The sequence below is a fragment of the Bufo gargarizans genome, chromosome 8, assembly GCF_014858855.1.
Source record: "Bufo gargarizans isolate SCDJY-AF-19 chromosome 8, ASM1485885v1, whole genome shotgun sequence".
Taxonomy (NCBI): Eukaryota; Metazoa; Chordata; class Amphibia; order Anura; family Bufonidae; genus Bufo; species Bufo gargarizans.
This window is the reverse complement of record NC_058087.1, coordinates 157533176-157552315: the sequence shown is the minus strand read 5'-3', so window position 1 is coordinate 157552315 and position 19140 is coordinate 157533176. Positions and strand designations below refer to the sequence as shown.

Here is a 19140-nt window from a genome sequence, read left to right as displayed (position 1 = left end):
GGACATTTATTGCCCCACAGGATCAGTTTTGAATTCATTAAAGGGGCATGCTGCTTCAAATAGAATCTTGTCAAGTGTTAAATACCTGAATATTTATCAAATTACTAAAATAAATTGACATTTCCTGAAGCCAAGTCCCTTACTGAGCCAAGTCTTCTGTCCCAACCACATGCCACTCCCATCCTGAATTTCGACACTGATGAAGGGGCACGCGACTCAACCTGTCCATCAGCGCCTGAAAAACACTACGCCTGTAGTAGCTTCCTGCACGTTCAAGAGCAGATGAAAGCATTATGCCCAGCTTTCTTTCCTGCTATGATGCACAGGAGACTATCGTAGGCACTTCAAAGCGAGGGGCATCACATGTCCCTCTGTCAGTGGCCATTTTTGCAGATGGGAACTGTGTATTATCGGGACAGAAGATTTGCCCAACAAAGGGCTGTGGCTTCAAGAACCGTCAAAACAATGCAGAACTAATAATGGCATATCAGTACGTTTAGGATATTAACGTTTCTAAACACATTTGACATTCCATGTAAAGCAGCCAACTCTTTGAGGAAGTAACCATGCCATATAACTACTACAAACACAATACACTGAAATTACATATAGCTTACTAAAAGTTCAATACTTAATGGGGTTGTCCTGTCTCAACATTTAGATTTAGGGCACATTACATAGGTCAGATAGAAGAAGGTCCCCCGAAAGGCAAGACCCATGCTTCTCTCCAGAATGGGGTTCCCGAAGTGAAAGAGAGCACACCTCGCAAGGGTGGCATCCTCTCCATTCACTATGGGACTGCTGGAAATAGCTGAGCCAGCATTCGGTTATTTTCAGAACTCCCATAGCAGTAAATGGAGGAAGGTCACGAATGCACAGCTGCTCTCTCTCCATTTCTGGAGCAGGTTCTGGAGATAGGAGTGGGTTTTAGAGGTGGGACTGGCACATATCTGATATTTGTGGTATATCCTAGCAATACTGAGATAATAAACCCTTTAAACAACCGAACACAAAAAAGTGAATCAAGGAGCCCCACACCCCATTTGTACTTTGTACTCACTGTTTTTCTTTCCTTTTATACTTAGTTGAATATCATAATAGTCTTCTATCCGCTCAGACCGGTAGTCCACATGCTTACACTGGATGTAGGACTGAAAAAGAACAAGTCTTAAAACCGGAACACAAATGACTGCTCCTCACTCTTATCAACAAGGCAGATTTACTAATCAAGTAGCACCAGAACTTCGGCTCAAACGGAGACAGAATTCTGGCATACAAGGCATATGCCAAACTATTTTACTCACGTATATGGCGGTGACGTATTCTGCAGCGTTTTACAGACATCATAACTTGCTGTCTCGAACGGAGCTCACAATCCATGTACAAGCTTACTATGGGTACGACCAAACTTGTTGCAGTTGAGAAGCGGCAGTGCAGCGGTCAAATGTGCCGCAGCTGCCTCGTAATCCAATAAGACTGCACTGCTCAGTGGGTCTATTGCTAACAGCCAAGCAGTATTGAAGGTGCCACTCGGCCATTAGCAATACAGACCGCACAAAGCTGGGCATGGCTTGGAAATATGCAAAAAGCACCAAAACGGTGACAGCATTTAGGCACAAAGTAAGCCAATAGGCAATAAATACTTATCACTGTGGATGATTCTGGTGCACAAAGTTTACACTGGCAAAATGTTTGACACAATTAATAAACCTGTCCAAACTACTCAAAGCACATACCACCATCTTTCCTCGGAATAACTTTGGAATAGTTCCTTCTACACATGTTCCTTTCATTTTGTTTTCCACATTGTCCAGTAACTGCAAGACAGAAAAAAATACAAAAAAAATAAAGACAAACTGATTTATCTGCCACCTTTTCCATCATTTTAGACTATATCAAAAGGGAAACTGAAAAGGTCATCAGGTTTGAAAGAACTGAATGGAAAATGCACAAAAGCCGTGTTATTCTCAGTTGCTGGCCGGGCACTGTACATGGCTGCAGCAGTAATGTTGTTGTATGAATGCTGCATCGGTCACATATTGTCAATGTGTTATCACTGCTGCAGCCGAGTAAACAGGTCCTGATCGAGAGCCAGAGCAGTTGTGCCAGGTAAGTAACTAGCACTTCTTTATTGCAGGCAGATCCCATAAATTGTCTGGTTTCCTCCCGAAACTAGACAAACCATTCAAGGTCATTGTGGCAGTGTGCAGTAACAGGATTTTGACAACTTACCACTCTACATAGTTCTTGGACATCATGCTGCATGAAACTATCCAACGTCTCCCACCTGTAAATAAGCAAATGTGTAGATATATTTATATTTGATATAGAAAAAAAATTATATAATTTTTTTTTTTTCAGACTGATATACTGAATCATAATAGAGCTTAAAGGATTTCTCTGGTTCCTTAATGAATTTAGCTGCCCCGAGTACCCTGAACACTGCATATTTTGCCCCCTATACCAGCACTTTACTACAGTATTACTGCATCCTGGAGAAACCGGAGAACCTGTCAGGTGATTTCTGCTGCCCAATCTGAGATTAGCATGACAGAGGGAGAGAGGTTTATCTCTATTGGCTTATATCATTTGAAGAAGAATTTCTGGGCAAAAAGACAGCACAAATCCTGACTGGACTCTTAGAAGAGATCTGATTATCCTGCCAATACGCACTGATTTACCGTTTACCCTTCATCAGTCTCTGTGCAGAGAAGGCAGTCTTGCACTGTGCGAGTGAGAACTCATCTGACAGACTTCCTTTAAAGGGTACGTCCAGTTTTAGAAACCATTAAATATATCACAGAGTCAGGCTCTGAGGCCCCAAACAACTGCAGAAATGAAGTGGCAGAGGGGCTCAGAGAGCAAGCACCGCTCCTCCTGTGTCTCCAAGGAGAGCCGGCACAACTTTCAGGTGAGTGCTCCTGTCCTTTCATTTCAGCAATCTCCGAGGGACATCAGAACCTGAACCCCCCCATAGATCAAAATTTATGTCATATGTCACAAGCTTTCTAAAACTAGAGGTCCGCTTTAACTAATATAATAGGAAATGTCCAGATCTCTGCCCTAAGTGTAATCATAGGTTTACATCCATACAGACCTGAGCTGAGAAGTGGGAACCAGTGTATCCAGTCTAGGAAATCCTCCCTGAGCGGAACATATCATGTCAGTTTAGTACAATAAATCATCAGTAAATGTATCAAGCCAAGGGCCACTGTTGAGAGGTTTGACTAGACTGGATACAAAGTCTCAAGGGACACATTTACTAAGCCTGTAGATGGCGCTAACACCAGGGGCTCAGGCTGGATGATAAATGTGGTGCAGGGATAGATGCTTAACCCTATGCCAACTACTAGGTTTGCTTACGTGGAGACAGATTTACACCATAACTGTGGCACAATACGTAGCATCTTGGGCAATAACCCTTGTTAGAGACAAAAAAAAAAAAGCCAAACTGAACCACTTTTTAGATTCCAGGGCAGACATTAGTAAATCTGGGCCAATGTTTTTCAGCCTTTTGATCTAAACAAAATATTAATTTGCTGAAAGCAAACATATTGTAACTACATAAATTAGGAAGTTGCAGAGCTTTTCATTTCCCAATGATTCTAGGTTAACATAAATTACAAGAGCATTTCTGCTTCTAGTCTGGAATGTCGATTATCTGGCCACTGTGTGACAATGTTAATGCCAGCCTGAAGGAAGTGTGTTCATTGGTCTTCGTTTTTGTGTTACACAGCTTCTTGCTGCCCTCTGTATGGTGAGGGCACGGCACACCTAATCATACCAGTCACCTGCGTTCTGATGCTGCACTGCGCAGCCAAGATTAAATAGGTTTAGAAAAATATCTGACGGCATTACTGATAGCTTACCCAAAGGATTTTGTTAACTTTTTAGTTCCTACAGGTTTGTCACTGTGTTGTAATTCATAGAACACCCTCTGTAATGCAAGAGGAACACTCTTGGAGGAGTCATCACCTTCTGTAGGCATCATGTACACAGCCTGGAAGGAAAAAAAAATAATATAGATGTAACCTTCACATAAGCAGCCTCGCAGACTAACTCTCAGGCATTGCTCACATTGGTCTTATGGCAAATGTTTAGAATCATTTGTCCCTTAGCCCTAGCTGACTGTATGGTCGTTGTGACCGTGTTGCAGACCGAAAATAGTGGTCTGCAATGCATGGGCACTGGCTGTGTGAATCCCATATTGCGGTCACACTGACCTGAATGGGTCCGCAAGCCGCAAAATACAGCAAGATGTTTTATCTTTTGAGGTGGGTGGGGAACGAACCCAAAAGCCAGCAAAAGTGCTTTGGAGTGTTCCATGTGCTATCTTTTGCAGATCGCGAACCCATTCAGTACGGGCATGGGGCCCTTACGTTTGTGTGAATGGGCCGCAAAGTATGGACCTTTTAAAGACTCGAGCACCAAAATATGTTGGGTTCACTATCACAACAATTAACATTTTGAGGCAGGGTTCAATTTCTGGAAGGGATAGGGAAACATAATACTAGGATAACGAAATTAAAAACCCTGTATGGCACAGATATTCAAATTCAACATAAAATTGAAAAGGACAAATACGTAACAGAATTCCTTTGGGTTGAGACAAGACTGAAGACAGCAGAAACCAAACATCATATGGAAGATAATAATGACACCACACACCTTCCGGAGCTGGTTGGTGAAAAACAAGGTTTGGAGCAGGCTGTTCATGTAACATGTGGCTCCCTGATTCTTCAGTCCAACATAACCAGTGTGCTTCTTGGAGTCCCAGCTACAGAAACGAAAAGGATCCAGTATTCAGAATATTTTACACAGATACGTAGTTTTTCTCTTTAAACTGCCTGGGGCCTAATAAAACGATGTGAACATACCCTTACACTCACCTTTCCTCAAATGCCCTTCTTTCCAGCACTGCTACTCCATCCTCTCGCCAGGCTACAGCTGTGACGTCCCATATACTGCTGCAGCCAAATCACGGTGCGGTGCTTGCAACGCGACAAGTTTAGGTCAGTGATTGGCTGCAGAAGTATACAGGATGTCACCACTGCTGCCGCCCATGGAGAGGACAGAACGGCGATGCTGGAGGGACATGGGAAGGTAAGTATAAGTGTTATTATATTTTAAACAGACCACAGGCAGTTTTGAGAAATAAAAAAAAGTTGTGGACAAGCTCTTTACTGGTTGTTATCCAATGAAAAAGATTCACAACCTGGACATAGGATAATAAGTGTCTGATTCCTGGGGGCTTCACTGCTAGGACCTCCATCAATCAGTAGAACAGGGGTTCCAGGCATCTTTTCTGAAGGAGTTTGAATAAAATCTAAGTCTACGGGGCTGACGAGATGGCAAATACAACACTGCGGACAGGCGATAATCCCAAGCAAGCAGCAGATGGGAACGCCCCTTATCCATGCAATATTCTAATATCGGTAAGATTTTCCGTGCTGCATATCTATTACCCCCATATTACTATCCATACGCGTTAGTAAATATAAAAACATGAATCATTCGCAACCTAGAACAATTAGAGGACGTTTCCTTACATTACAGATACAGTAACTGAAAACAGTTATTGCTAACAGTAATTGTATCATAGATCATTAGTCACTTTACCACCGTTTCTGCAAAAAGAAACCATTTAATGAGCCAAGACAGATTGTATAAAACCCCTCTGAAAAGCGAAGAAACTCATGAGACAACGGCTAAGATAACAATACTTACGCTACACCATGAGGAGCATCAGCTTGCACATAGACTTCAAAAGTCACTTTATCATCCTCTACGAAACCCTTCTCTGGATCTGTAACTTCCTGTAAAGGAAAGATCAGAAATCCGGATCAGAGAAGTGTACCCGTCTATACACCCAAATCTGCCTTTCCATTTAAATAAAGTATCAGTGTTCCTTTATATCTGCACTGGGAAACCAGAATCTGATTTATACATCTACATTTTAGCTACAATTTTATCAAGTTTAGTTGTATGGCACAAAGGAATTTGAAATGATACTATAATAGTATACAAGTAGCAACGCCTTATTTCTGAGCACTTAGGCTACTTTCACACTTGCGGCAGTGTGATCCGGCGGGCAGTTCCGTCTTCTGAACTGCCCGCCGGATCAGCCTATCTGGATGCGCATCCGTCTCACAAATGCATTGCAAGAACGGATCCGTCTCTCCGCTCGTCATGCGGACAGACGGATCAGTCTTGTATCTTTTTACACTTTACCGGTCTGCACATGCGCAGACCGGAAAGACCGATCCGGCATTCCAGTATTTTGAATGCCAGATGCAGCACTAATACATTCCTATGGGGAAAAATGGCAGATCGGGCATTCAGGCAAGTCTTCAGTTTTTTTTTCGCTGGAGATAAACATCGCAGCATGCTAGGGTTTTATATTTTGCCTGGTCAAAATGACTGAACTGAAGACCTCCCGATGCATCCTGAATGGATTACTCTCCATTCAGAATGCATGGGGATGTATCTGATCAGTTCTTTTCCGGTATAGAGCTCATAGGACGGAACTCCGTGCCGGAAAAGAAAAATGCTAGTGTGAAAGTACCCCTAAACGTATTTAACCATTCTAATCAGATGGCAAAAGAATGATGCATGCAAGTCGTGTCATTTATACCTCTGATGGAAGATTTCCAAGTTTGTCGCTGTATGGACATACAGGGGTGTGGTGACAATTGGCCACAATGTTAAAATAATGTACATGCAGAGAATATTTTTTTTGCAGTGGCTCACTACACAGTGCAGTCTACAGCTCTTATATACGGTAGGGGAAAAAATATAATAAATAAAAGGAGGTATAACTATGTATACCAGCCTAATGGCAGCCACAATGACACTCTTTTGGCCATGGTCGGGTGAATGGAGTCCCGTGGATACATATGACACCTATACCTAGAGTTTTTTCCAAATGTAGGACTGAGATGCAGCGTGTGCAGAGCCTTATGATGAGAAACCCTGGGTGTTGAAAACTTCCATATCGGCACAACACCCATTAATTAAAAGCTGGGAGGAGGCCAGCAGGTAAGCTTATGGACGTCTGTAACACGTGAATGCATAAAGCATAGTCTAGTCATGTCTGTTTATAGTGAATACCTAGATCATATTCCATACATGTATCCCAGTGCATGTTTGTAACATCACCACAATTTTTCCCCCCTCAGATCTAATTCATTCTGCATATAATCAGATGGCACAAACTGTGTAAATGATGCTACTTACACTCCATGCCATGAAATTGGAAAATCCCCAATCATTCTCCTTGTGAAAAAACAAGTGACTAATGCGTCGGCTAAAAGATTTCTCATCGTCCTTGTAATTGATTATCTTAAGCACTGCCTGTGCGTGGCAAGACCATGACCTGCAAGAGAAAACTTTACATTTTACATTTAAGATCGCTACCTTAAAATAAAATAAATAAAAAAACACACGAGAGGGAACTGGGTAGTATGCCCATTCACTTCATCAGTCTCAAACAGTGTGTGAAGGGGCCATGGCATTACAGCAAGCGCTACATCCTCTGCCACAAGGGATTACACCCAGGGGCAGAGAAAATCTCCCAAACACAAGCAGAAGTCCATTCACACCAATAGTACTTTGCTTTATAATTTAATTGTTCTTTCAGTTTAAAGATTCTTCTTAAAAAGCTGCGAGCGTGACTGTGGGGGGGGTCTTTCTTCAGTCTAATAAGTCTGATGGGCAATGATAGTTAGGACACAGTCAGGGGCTGGAGTAGTGACAAGAAGTGGCTGGGAGCCTCTATTTTATTCACAGGCATCTTCAGCGCTCAGTACAATGCTGAAGACAGATTTTCCTTCGTAATATGGTTAGGGCTCATGCACACGACCATATGCATTTTTTTTGTGGTCCACAAAACATGGATCCTCTAAAAATGTGGACGACATCCATGTGCATTCCGTATTTTGCAGATCAGAACAGCTGGCCCTAATAGAACAGTATTATCCTTGTCAATAATAGGACACGTTCTATATTAATTTTTTGCGTAACAGAATGCGCACATTCATTTCTTTTTTTTTTGCGGCCCCATTGAAGTGAATGGTTCTGCATACAGGCTGCACACACACAAAAAAAAAAAAAAAAAAAACGGAACGGACACCAAAACAAAATAAATTTGTGTGCATGAGCCCTTAGAGCTTGGCTAAGAAGACTCTTCTCATTACAACTCGTTATTAGAACAAATAAACTTCTTTCCCTAATGAAGAATATTACACAAATGTCTCTAATAAATAACCCCCATGTGTATTTTAGGGTACTTAGTGGGGTGATCTTTTTGGAGAATATTGTGTGCATTTGTAATTTAATATATTTTTTTAAATATTAGTTTCTTTAGACTATAGTTTTCCATTATAACGGGCTGTATAGCCCTCTTAAACCTTTATTGTCTAGTTAGACCCAGCAGCAGGCTTCAGCTACCAGCATCCCACCTATAACATGACCAATGGCACCCAATAGGACTCATGTGAACAGAGAAGCAGTGAAAACCACTTGTGTATTCTCTCCTAGAGTCTACCTGCTCGCAGGGGCGAATTTAAGGATCACTCCCCTTACATTTAAAGTGGCTGGTCCTTACATAGTTAATGTAACCGAAGGCTCAGGTTTATGGCCAGCTTTAGGTTCTGTTCACACTAGCTCCACAGAGCTCATTTATAAGTTGTCTTCAAAGACTATAAATGATCAGACAGGCTAACCTCCCACGGCAGATATTGGGGGACTTTTCTTCGAGATCCCAGAGAGTAAACTAATAAATTAAAATGGTTTACAGCAGAAACCCAAATGACTAGTATAGTTCATTATGAAATATATTTGTTTAGGGACTTCTATAGGCGGGGCATTTTTTGCAACGTTTCACCACTTGAAAGATATGGTCTGAAATGCTGCACCACATTAAGCCAGAAACTGCAGCAACGTTACACACATGACAAGAGTAATAAAATGGTCGTACGTGGAATCAGATTCTGCGTTGCACTGAAGGAAAAATCCCACGCTTTTCTGATGTGGTCGATCTGGGTAAAATCGTGGCATCACCATAATTTTCCAGGGCAGGTTTCGCACAAAGCAAGGAGGGCTCAGCACAGATTCACTAAGCCGACTAAAGCGGTCTACAGTGAACTGAAACGTTGCTTCTGACCGCCAACTGGTATCTGAAAGCAGAAAATGACCACAATTGTTTCTTCATAGTAGAACACTTACAAAACACCAAGCAGTTTAACAGCAGCATCACACAGATTACTAAACATTACCCAAGACCCTGGGAGGCAGAGGGGTGCAAGCTTCACCAAGTCTCCTATGCAGAAAATATTTCACATCCACATTTTACAAGGATGGATCTGAAGAAGTATTCCTTTTAGATCAAGCTCTCTCATAACCACAGAATAGAGATAACCTAAGATTGGTGGGGGCCCCACCGATCACAAGAAAAGGGACCCTCTGAAATGAATGGAGCAGCTGCTCATGCGTGCAGAGTGCCCCTCTATTCATTCTCCATGGGACTGCCGAGCACTGAGCTAATCTATCTCAGGGAGCCACGTACAGAAAGAAGCGGCACAGCGCATGCTTGACCAGCCACCCCAACCATTTTGGTGGCCATGCGAGGTAGGGGACCCTGTGACTGATGGGGTCCCAGTCCCACTACCGTCGATCTAATAATTATTATCGCTTACCCTGTGGATTGAGAATAAAACTTTGTAGAACTAAATTACCCCTTTAACGGCGAATGCTACCGGCCCCATCAGTAGAAAGTGAACTACAGAGAAGGTCCTTTAATCTGGCATTTGATCATTACATAGTGTGACAGATCAGCATGGTTCCAGCACACACTGCAACATAATGCGAAATGTCACACGACCAGAAGACTAGGAAAGAGGACAAGACACACTGGTGGAGATTTAACAAGCTCAACCCACCAGAATTATGGCTTCATCTGCCAACAAATACTGGCGTAAATGCTTGGCACCACATTTATGTGTTTTAGGCAACTTTTTGCATCTCACTCGACAAGGGGCATGGCTTATAATGCAACGCCGTGCCCCAAATATACCAGAAAGTAAATGAACCAATAGGTGGTGTAAAGTTGACAAAAGCGCCTAACAATGCACAAAATTTATCATCCAACCTGAGCAACTTTGATATATCTAGCACATTTCTAGACTGTCTAGCTTAATGGAGAATTGAAAAACAGACCAATTTTCAGGCCACCTAATGGGAATCCGGATAGCTGGAGCATGTATAGGTGCCGCAGACCACCTGATGAACTAGCAGAACGATTGTTCATCGGGTGAGATGACCTTTGGTGTGGAGAGTGGACACTCATAGTTTTTGGGCAGCAGATTGCGCGGTGTAAACAGTGATCGACTGCCCAGAAACTATGAATCTGTATGCGGACAAATAGCAGTACCCATCGCTCGTCCTTGTACAGTAGAGGTGATCGCTGCATGTAAATGAAGCTATTCACCTCCACTGCCGAGGAAGGAACACTTCCAAGCCAATAAAGGTCTGTTCATCGGCGCAGTGTTAGGGTCCATTCACACGTCCGTGTGTGTTTTGCGGATCCACGGACACCGGCAATGTGCGTTCCGCATTTTGGGGCCGGCACTAAAATGCAGACAAGAATAGGGCATGTTCTATTTTTTTCGGGAAAGGAAATTCGGACCCAGAAGTGCGGGTCCGCACATCATGCAGCCCCATAAAAATGAATGGGTCCACAATTCGTTCCGCAAAATGTGGAACAGAATTGCGGACATGTGAATGGACCCTTAAAGTGCTAAAGTTGTCAGTATAGGCCATCAATATCAGATCGGCAAGGGTCCGACTCCCAGCATCCCCGCGGATCAGCTGTTGGAGAAGGCAGCGCTTGTTTACCTGCTTGCAGTGTTATTACAAGTATGGCATCCCATTCATGTAATTACACCTGTTCATCACTGCAACTGCTGTGGCAAGTACGTAAGGAGGGCAGAGAAGGCAGCGCTTCAACTGATCGGATATTGACGACCTATTCTGAGGATAGATCAATAGCAAAAAAACGGACAACCCCTTTAGTTAATTCTGCCCTCTTGTACTTTAGAGACAGTTCAGTTTTAGGGGGTGTAAGAAGTACCATAATTCTCATGGTTTATATCACAAGGAGAGAACTAAACAGACAACATTAGTGCACCTTGCACATATATCTTACCATCTTCCATATCCTCCTCTGTGTTATTATGGCCATCCGCCATGGCAACATTTCCATTTATTACAGGATTAGGAGTGATTCTTGGAGGTTCATCAGCATCTCCAGCTGAAAAGATAAAAGAAATACCATAAGTGATAAAAGCACATTTACAAAAAATAAAAGTCAAATGAAGATCACCACAACCTTTTGGAATCCAAGCTAAAGAACTAAAAGTCAGAAATATGAGATTTTGAAGTGGTGATCAGCCGCCCATATGCCTGAAGTGCTACAAAAGGGCAGCAGACTAAGCCATTAAAGGGATGTGTGCGCGCGTGCGTGTCCAAAGACCGGGGGGGGGGGGGGGGGGGGGGGGAGAGAAAATAATAAATAAAACACAACACATTACTCTCACCGATTTAGAGACTCCGCAATCTGTTAAGGTAAGGGCAACAGAACATAATACTGAGGGTAGGGCTGGACAAGTGCCAGGTAGCCAAACTTTCCCATGGTCACTGATCAAAACCAATGTGCCAACCCATGGCTTACAGTAATTTACATGGCCAATCAATCCGGCATGTACCTTCTGCTTTATAAAACTAACAATAGGAGGAAGTATGAATGGTTTCCACAATGCATCTTGACCTGCCTACAGTGTTACCAAAATGACTGCTTAGGTCAACTTTATCTGTAGACAACTGGTGGCATTCTTGTTGGCATTGGGGTTGTTACTCATTGCCCATACTGATCTGTCAATGGCAGGTGACGCTAGGGAGGCTCGTCCCTGTCACCACCTGCAATTGGCTGCTCCCCTCCCCGACCGGATGTTTTTATCCACGCACGGGGAGAAGCAGCTGCGACCAGGAGCGGCACAGGGAGTGGGGAGCCAGGTAAGTAGAATCAGTGTGAGGGGCCCAGCATATGGGGGAGAATTTGTTGGTATCGGATAACCCCTTCACTATATGCCACTTACAGATCTATCTATCAACTTCTGTGCCATTTTCCTTCTTACTGAAGCCAAGCCTCCTGCCCTGTCTGGAGTTGGGTCGATGAAGGCTTTCATTTCTATTTAAAGAGTCATCCCAACTTTCTGTGTATACAGCTCTTATGCAGACCTATGTGTCAATGTCGGCTGGGGCCGCAGGACTCGCGCAGTACAGTCATCTTACAGATGAATAAAATCAGAACTCTGCTTTATCTGATAAAAGGGCCAATGATCAGGAATAAACCAGGCTCGCTCCCAATCATTTCCCCATGTACACACGCATTTATCAGTTGATCACATCCTTAAAATGGCACAAAATCAATCACCTTGCCAATCAGCACTAACTCCTGGGCAGAATATCTGTGGGCAGAGGTTATTTAAAGGGGTTGTCCAGGTTCAGAGCTGAACCTGGACATCCCTCCATTTTCACCCTGGCAGCCCCCCTGACATGAGCACCGGAGCAGTTCATTCTCCGATGCTCTCCTTTGCCCTGCGCTAAATTGCACAGGGCAAAGGCATTTTTCTGAGTTCCGGTGACGTACCGGGGCTCTCTATGGGGCTGACAGGAACCCCGGTGACGTCACCGGCACTGATGGGCGGGATTTGGCTCTGCCCTAGCCAGTAAAACTGCTAGGGCAGAGCTAAAGCCCGCCCCTCAGAGCCGGTGACGTCACCGAACACACTGCTGGGCGGAAGTTACCGCCCGGCAGTGTGTTATTGAATCTCCTTCATTTATAGCTCTGGTCTTTGAAGTCAAGAAGCCGGTCCCATCAGTGATTTACAGCCTTCGCTCTATGACTGTGTATACAGAAGTAGCTGTCAATCACTGATAGCACCGCCTCCTGGACTTCAAAAAACCAGAAAGAGCAGAGATATAAAATTAAAGAAATACAAATTAAAACAGAATCTTTTCCCATAAAACTGCTCCATTCCTCCTGCTCTATAACATGCTGCTTGTAGCTCAGACACCATGTTCAACGTGACAGGTTCCCTTTAAAGTGGGGCACAAAAAAGGGAGTAACACGAGGGTAGGTTAGAGACACACACACACACACACAGGCCTTTCTTGCAGTCTATTACCATAAAGGCAGCTGTATAGGGCCTATTCACAAAGTGGCAACTTTTTAATTATTTTTTTTTTATTAAGACGCAATGGAGCAATAAAAACGGTTGCAAAAATGCATGAATACTAAAACGCTGTGGGTGGAAAATTCTGATGGCGTCATCTTAGCACATGAACATCTGATCTGTAAAGCAGCAGGTTCCAGGATCTGGTTATGCAGGTACATTAACCTTCCTGCATAAAACGCAGTCATACATCACCTGCACAGACAAAGCCAAATCCGCACTCTGACAGATTTTGAAGACGGTGTGAGTTTACAATAGGACACCAGAGAACATCAAAAGCACCCGGGAGAAATGAGAGGGCATCACATGAATCACAAGTTCCCTACACATGGCTGGGATGGCATCACACAGACAAAGCCCCTAAATGATGGATCATGTAACTAAGGCCTCCCACACATCAGCGAGCTGACCGTGGTCTCCACAGACCGCTAACATTCAATGACTTAAATTTGTGTATTCACACATCAGCGGATTACCACGGACCGTGGGTCCGCTATGATTCCACAGAAGCCTGTTCTATTTTGTCCCGTCACCCACATTATAATCTATGGATCAGTGAAAGCTACGGACAAAACACTGAAGCCATCTGTGTTTGGTCAGTGGTTTTAATGGACCATTGGTAGGAGGAGCTCTGGCCTAGAAGTGTCCGTGGAATACGGATGACAAAACAGCCACACAGACCAAGCAAAGATCCTTCACGCACACCTTTCACGGAAGTACCACTGACCTAGTCACGGAGGTCATCACAGACACGGATGTGTGAAAGAGGCTGGAGATTGTTAATGGGATAACTTAAGGCATCTCAAAAGAAAACCGCACACAGTCAACAGGCATACCGCACTATGACACCACAATAAGCGTGCAGGGTCAGAACACACTGGGGGAGCGGTCCATATATGCTTGGCGGTGGCATGAGGTGTGCCAGATTATTAAGTGGTGCATCTCGGCAGGTCTGCTATACAGGCCAGCAATCTTGGATGTGTTAGGCCCTGAACAAAAGTAACAAGCATGGCGTTAATGGGGAAAAAAATGACTGTTATGTAAAATGGGGCTTGTACAACAATCTGCAACCTTTTGGTACTTCTATTGCAGCACAGGGGTCTTCGTAAATCTAGCCCATAGCCTAAAGACAATGATTAGGGGGCAATCTATCCACAGCTCTACAAATCCCATGAAGTTAAAAACCATGAACACATTTTTTCCCAAAAGGACCCGTTTATGGTTGGCCCTTCAGGCTACTTTATTGTAATTTCACATCCATCCACCATCAATTCTTCCCATTGCCACTTTCCTAAGGCTACTTTCACACTTGCAGCAGAGGAATCCAGCAGGTGTTTCCTTCGCTGGAACTGCCTGCTAGATCCGTCAAAACGTATATGCCAACAGATGGCATTTGTAAGACTGATCAGGATCCTGATCCGTCTTACAAATGTAATGAAATGCCGGAACAGTCTTTCCGGTGTCATCCAGAAAAACGCAACTACTACGCAATGTCACATCCGTTCCTGTAGCATACTGACATATGTAGGCCAGAGGGAGGCCCATGCATCGGGAGCGTCACGGCATACACATTAAACGTAGAAGGAAAACATGAGGCGAACAAGCCTTTTATTCTATACATTTGTCTCCATAAGAAAAGCATACATCTCTTTAGCATCCATTACAATTCATATATTTATATGGTTCAAACCAAAGAAGTTCAAAAATAACGCGCCACCCAGTACGCCACACTTCAGGGCGTCAATGAAGCAAGATGGGGAGCGGCCAGAATGACTCCTTGGGAGAGCGGCTCCATCCTCATGACTCCTTAGTGGCATCTAAAAGCATCAAAGGTCTTTAATTATTATGAAGAAAGGGACAGAAGGAAGATAATCATTGAGAACCTGTCGCCATAATAGGTGGGGGGTGGTGGTCACTGTATCCTCACGTTAGACGGATGTCAGCCAAAACAGAAAGATGGAGCAGCAGTGCCATCAATAGGTAGATTGAAGTGCTTCTCAGGACCTCACCCACCGGTCTCCAGTCAGACCAAAGGTATAGAAGAAGCAGGAGCCAAGGTCAAGGGAAATTGCAAGTATTCATAGGACAACATTTCTGCATGAAAACATCCTTTGCCAACTGGGTAATACAATTCCTCTTGTTCAGGAGGAATAACGGAGGAACAAACAGGACAATGTAGTGTTCCCAAACTCCATAAGGCTGCAAGTTCCGGACCAACCTTTGGTCTATTGTCGTGTACTCCATTGATGCTGTCGGTACTGGGCTGAAACTCCATGCATCATAGTTTAAGTTTGGCTCCCAAGCCCCCATCAGTCTGGGAAATGTCGGCATCACAAGGACCGCAGGCCGCCCATGTGAATACAGCCCAAGATTGCCTGGACTGACAGGACAAAAAAGGATAGCAAATTCAGCTGTGTAAAGCATTAGGTCTGTACCGGCTTCTGCCTAAGGGCTCATTCAGACAGCGGTGTTCAGGATAACACCTGGAAAGTTCTGAAGAATTTGGGAGGGTTCACAACATTAGTCATCTGTTTAACACATATGTTGGAAGGGGAAACAAAAGCGTAGCACACCCCGATTTTGTATCCTGCAGAGTCCGGTAAAAAACTAAGTTAACGTGTTTTTTAGAATGGAACTCTATTGTGACGGCATCAGTCAGAGATTAAAGAGATTTCCACAGACATTATGGTGGTCATTTATTAAGACCGACGTTTTAGACATCAGTCTTAATACCCCTTTAGCAGCAGTGGATCCCCCGGAGTTTGGGCTCATGCACACAAACACTATATATTATTATTTTTTAATTTATTACACAGGTCAGTATGCGGAACCGTTAATTTCAAATGGGGCTTGAGGGGGAAAAAAAAAAAAAAAAAAACATGGAAATGGCTGTGTGCATTCTGTGTCCATATGTCCGTTCCACAAAAAAATAAAAATATAAAAATACAGAACATGTCCTATTCTTGTCCGTTTTGCCGACAAGGACAGGCATTGTTACAATGGATGCGCAAAAATAAAAATGCGGATCTAGCATGGACATCACCTTTTTTTTTGCGGATCCGCATTTTGTGGACCACAAAATACATACGGTCATGTGCATTAGCCCTTATGTAGAGGCGCCACACTCCAATAGGTGAGCCTAGCACAAGAATCGAAAGTTGTGCATGCTGCGATTTTCTCTTCACAAACGATGGTCCGTACGAAAAAAACTGCACGTCAATTGGCCCACTGACCATGATGTCAGCGTTGATTCCTTGTGCTGTCCATTCTATACTCTGACAACATGTATGTGAACTTTGCTTATGTGTATAGGTCCCAATATACATTTGGTAGGCTAACAAGAAAGAGAGGGGAGTATGACTGCAGAATCTGACTACACAGGGTTTGTTTGCAGTCTGTTACCGTGGAGACAATATCTGTGCAGAAGGGGTAAGTATTAACAGGTATGAGAATGTGGATACGTTTTTTTAAGTTCAGTATGCGGTACATATACTGAACCATTCATTTCAATGGTTCAGCAAAAAAGACAAAAAAAAAACCTGGAGGTGTCTCAGTGTGCATTCCGTTTCAGTATTTCCGTACTGTGAAAAGATAGAACATGTCCTATTGGCCGCAAATCACAGTGCTCGGCTCCATTCAAGTCAATGGGTCCGCAAAAAAAAAAAAAAAAAAAAGCACACATACGGAAATGCATCCGCATGTCTTCTGTATCCGTTCTGTTTTTGCAGAGCCATCTATTGAAAATGTTATGCCCAGCCCAATTTTTTTCTATGTAATTACTGTATAATGAACGGAAACAAAAAAACGGAACCATAAAAACAGACCGCAAAACACTGAAAAAGCCATACGCTCATGTGCATGAGCCCTTACAGTAATCTGCTGGAGGTGTCTCCTCAATGGAGAGAATCACCTGCACACAGGGTTCACTTAGGCCCGTTTTACAGGATTCTCTCAGGAAAAAAAAAAATGATTGTTTTGCACAAAAGTTCAGCCAGTTTTGTCTGTGACTATGTTCAGCGTTTGTTTTTCCGCGCTGGTGCAATCAACTTTTGATGCTTTTTCATGTGCACGAAATAAAGCTGAAGAACAAACTATATCTTCTAGCAACCATCAGAGAAAAACGCTCAGCATCCAGAGGCAATCTGTTTTTCACTGAAGCCCCATTCACTTCTATGGAACCAGAGGTGCGTGAAGAACACAATACAGAACATGCCGTGATTTTTCCTGAACGCAGACATGATGTGCACAGACACACTGAAATTATTGGGTCCAGATTCAGTCGTTTGCTTCACGCATTGCACCCGGACAGAAAACTCGCTTGTGTGAAAGAGGCCTTACAGCAATAAGGATGCACTCAGAAGACCACCAATCCATGGAGGGATCTGGCCAATAACATGTGAAAGACCCGTCAGAGCAAGGAGGGAAAACCTTTCACAAAGAAAAAGCTGTTCTCAACGATTGTGAACTAACCATCATCTAAACTGCTAATGTCACTGGTACAGGATATGAGGTAGCCATCACGGCCGACGCTAGCTTTAAAAAAGTGTGTAATTAATGTATTAACTTAAGTCTAGAAATTCTAATTATATTTTATGTTCTATCAGTCTAAGGTCCTTATTTATCAAAATCAGTGATACATAGGGTGTTCTAGTGGTGATAATCGTTCTCACCTCTCCTGTGTTTCCCCTGCGCTTATACTATAAGCAGTGATAAGCAGGGTGTTCTAGGTGATAGATAATCAGTTCTCCCCTCTCCTGTGTTTCCCCTGCGCTTATACTATAAGCAGTGATAAGCAGTTTGTTCTTGTGATATTATAATCAGTTATCATCTCTTGCCTTTCTAAAATGCCTGCAGAATCTTACACATGCAGTTGAGGTTTTTGGTATAAGTTCAGTAATTCCCAACTGAGGGGTACAGATTTAAAGTTACGGTTGGCCAAACCAACTCTAAGTGTAGAAGGGTGCGCGCTAGCAATATTCCTTCTTACACCAGCAAAATCTCTGCCATAAACATGCATAATACCTTGCTCTAATGCACGGCCTTGCAGACTCTGGACCTGGCATGTTTGAGTACAGCTTCAGAGATTATTGTTCTCTGAAACTTGGGCCTAGTTCTGAGGGGCTCAGACAACATGGGTCCTCTGTTTAGCACAGCTAGAATGATACTTCCTCTAAGCAGAGGAAGATCCAGGTCCATCACCTGGCAACCTAAAAAGGGGTTGACCCATCAATACAATACTACTGAGTAAGAAAATGCAACGAGTAGAAACATTTCACTTTTTTTTTTTTTACCGAGGACAAATTCATAGATTTCTTACAATTATTAATTATTGTCCGTTATTAAAGGAGTCAGAGTGTGATAAATGTTTTGGCTTACTGAATCCACAGACCTGGTGGCCATACAGAATATACACACATCTCCATGACCATAGCAAAATAATACATGAAAATGTTGATTTGGGTTAATTATAAAGAAAGAAAAAAGGGGGACATATAATAGCCCCTTTAAAGGGGTTGTCCAGTTTCATAGGGAACTGAACCATCCTTGGGATCAGCCTGCCATAAAGAACTGGTAAGTAGTTACCTAACAGACACGGCGCTGCTGCAGGTTTTCTCCCAGGCGTACTCTATTTACCAAGTTTCAGCGATGAGGTAATGTCTGCAACATGTGACCGCTGCAGCCAATCACTGGCCTGTTCCACTCACCACTGAGGCCGGTGCTTGGCTGCAGCAGTCACGTGTTTTGAGGTGATGTTACCACCGCAGTCAGGTAAACAGATCCTAGCCGACAGAGCCAGAACGGCACAAGGATCTGCCAAATAAGTACTTAACAGGTCTTTATTGCAGGC

General features: G+C 43.4%; 1 protein-coding gene across 1 annotated transcript in view; it reads right to left on the bottom strand.

Annotated features, from left to right (window-relative positions):
• Positions 1-19140, bottom strand: part of USP7 (ubiquitin specific peptidase 7) — a 58672-nt gene that overhangs the window by 29739 nt on the left and 9793 nt on the right. The window contains exons 2-10 of the mRNA XM_044302580.1: positions 11204-11308; positions 8978-9176; positions 7237-7375; positions 5728-5816; positions 4669-4777; positions 3870-4000; positions 2233-2287; positions 1737-1817; positions 1061-1151 (exon numbers count right to left, since the gene is read on the bottom strand). Of these exons, the coding sequence (XP_044158515.1) occupies positions 1061-1151; positions 1737-1817; positions 2233-2287; positions 3870-4000; positions 4669-4777; positions 5728-5816; positions 7237-7375; positions 8978-9176; positions 11204-11308 (999 nt within the window). The remainder of the gene's footprint in view (positions 1-1060; positions 1152-1736; positions 1818-2232; positions 2288-3869; positions 4001-4668; positions 4778-5727; positions 5817-7236; positions 7376-8977; positions 9177-11203; positions 11309-19140) is intronic.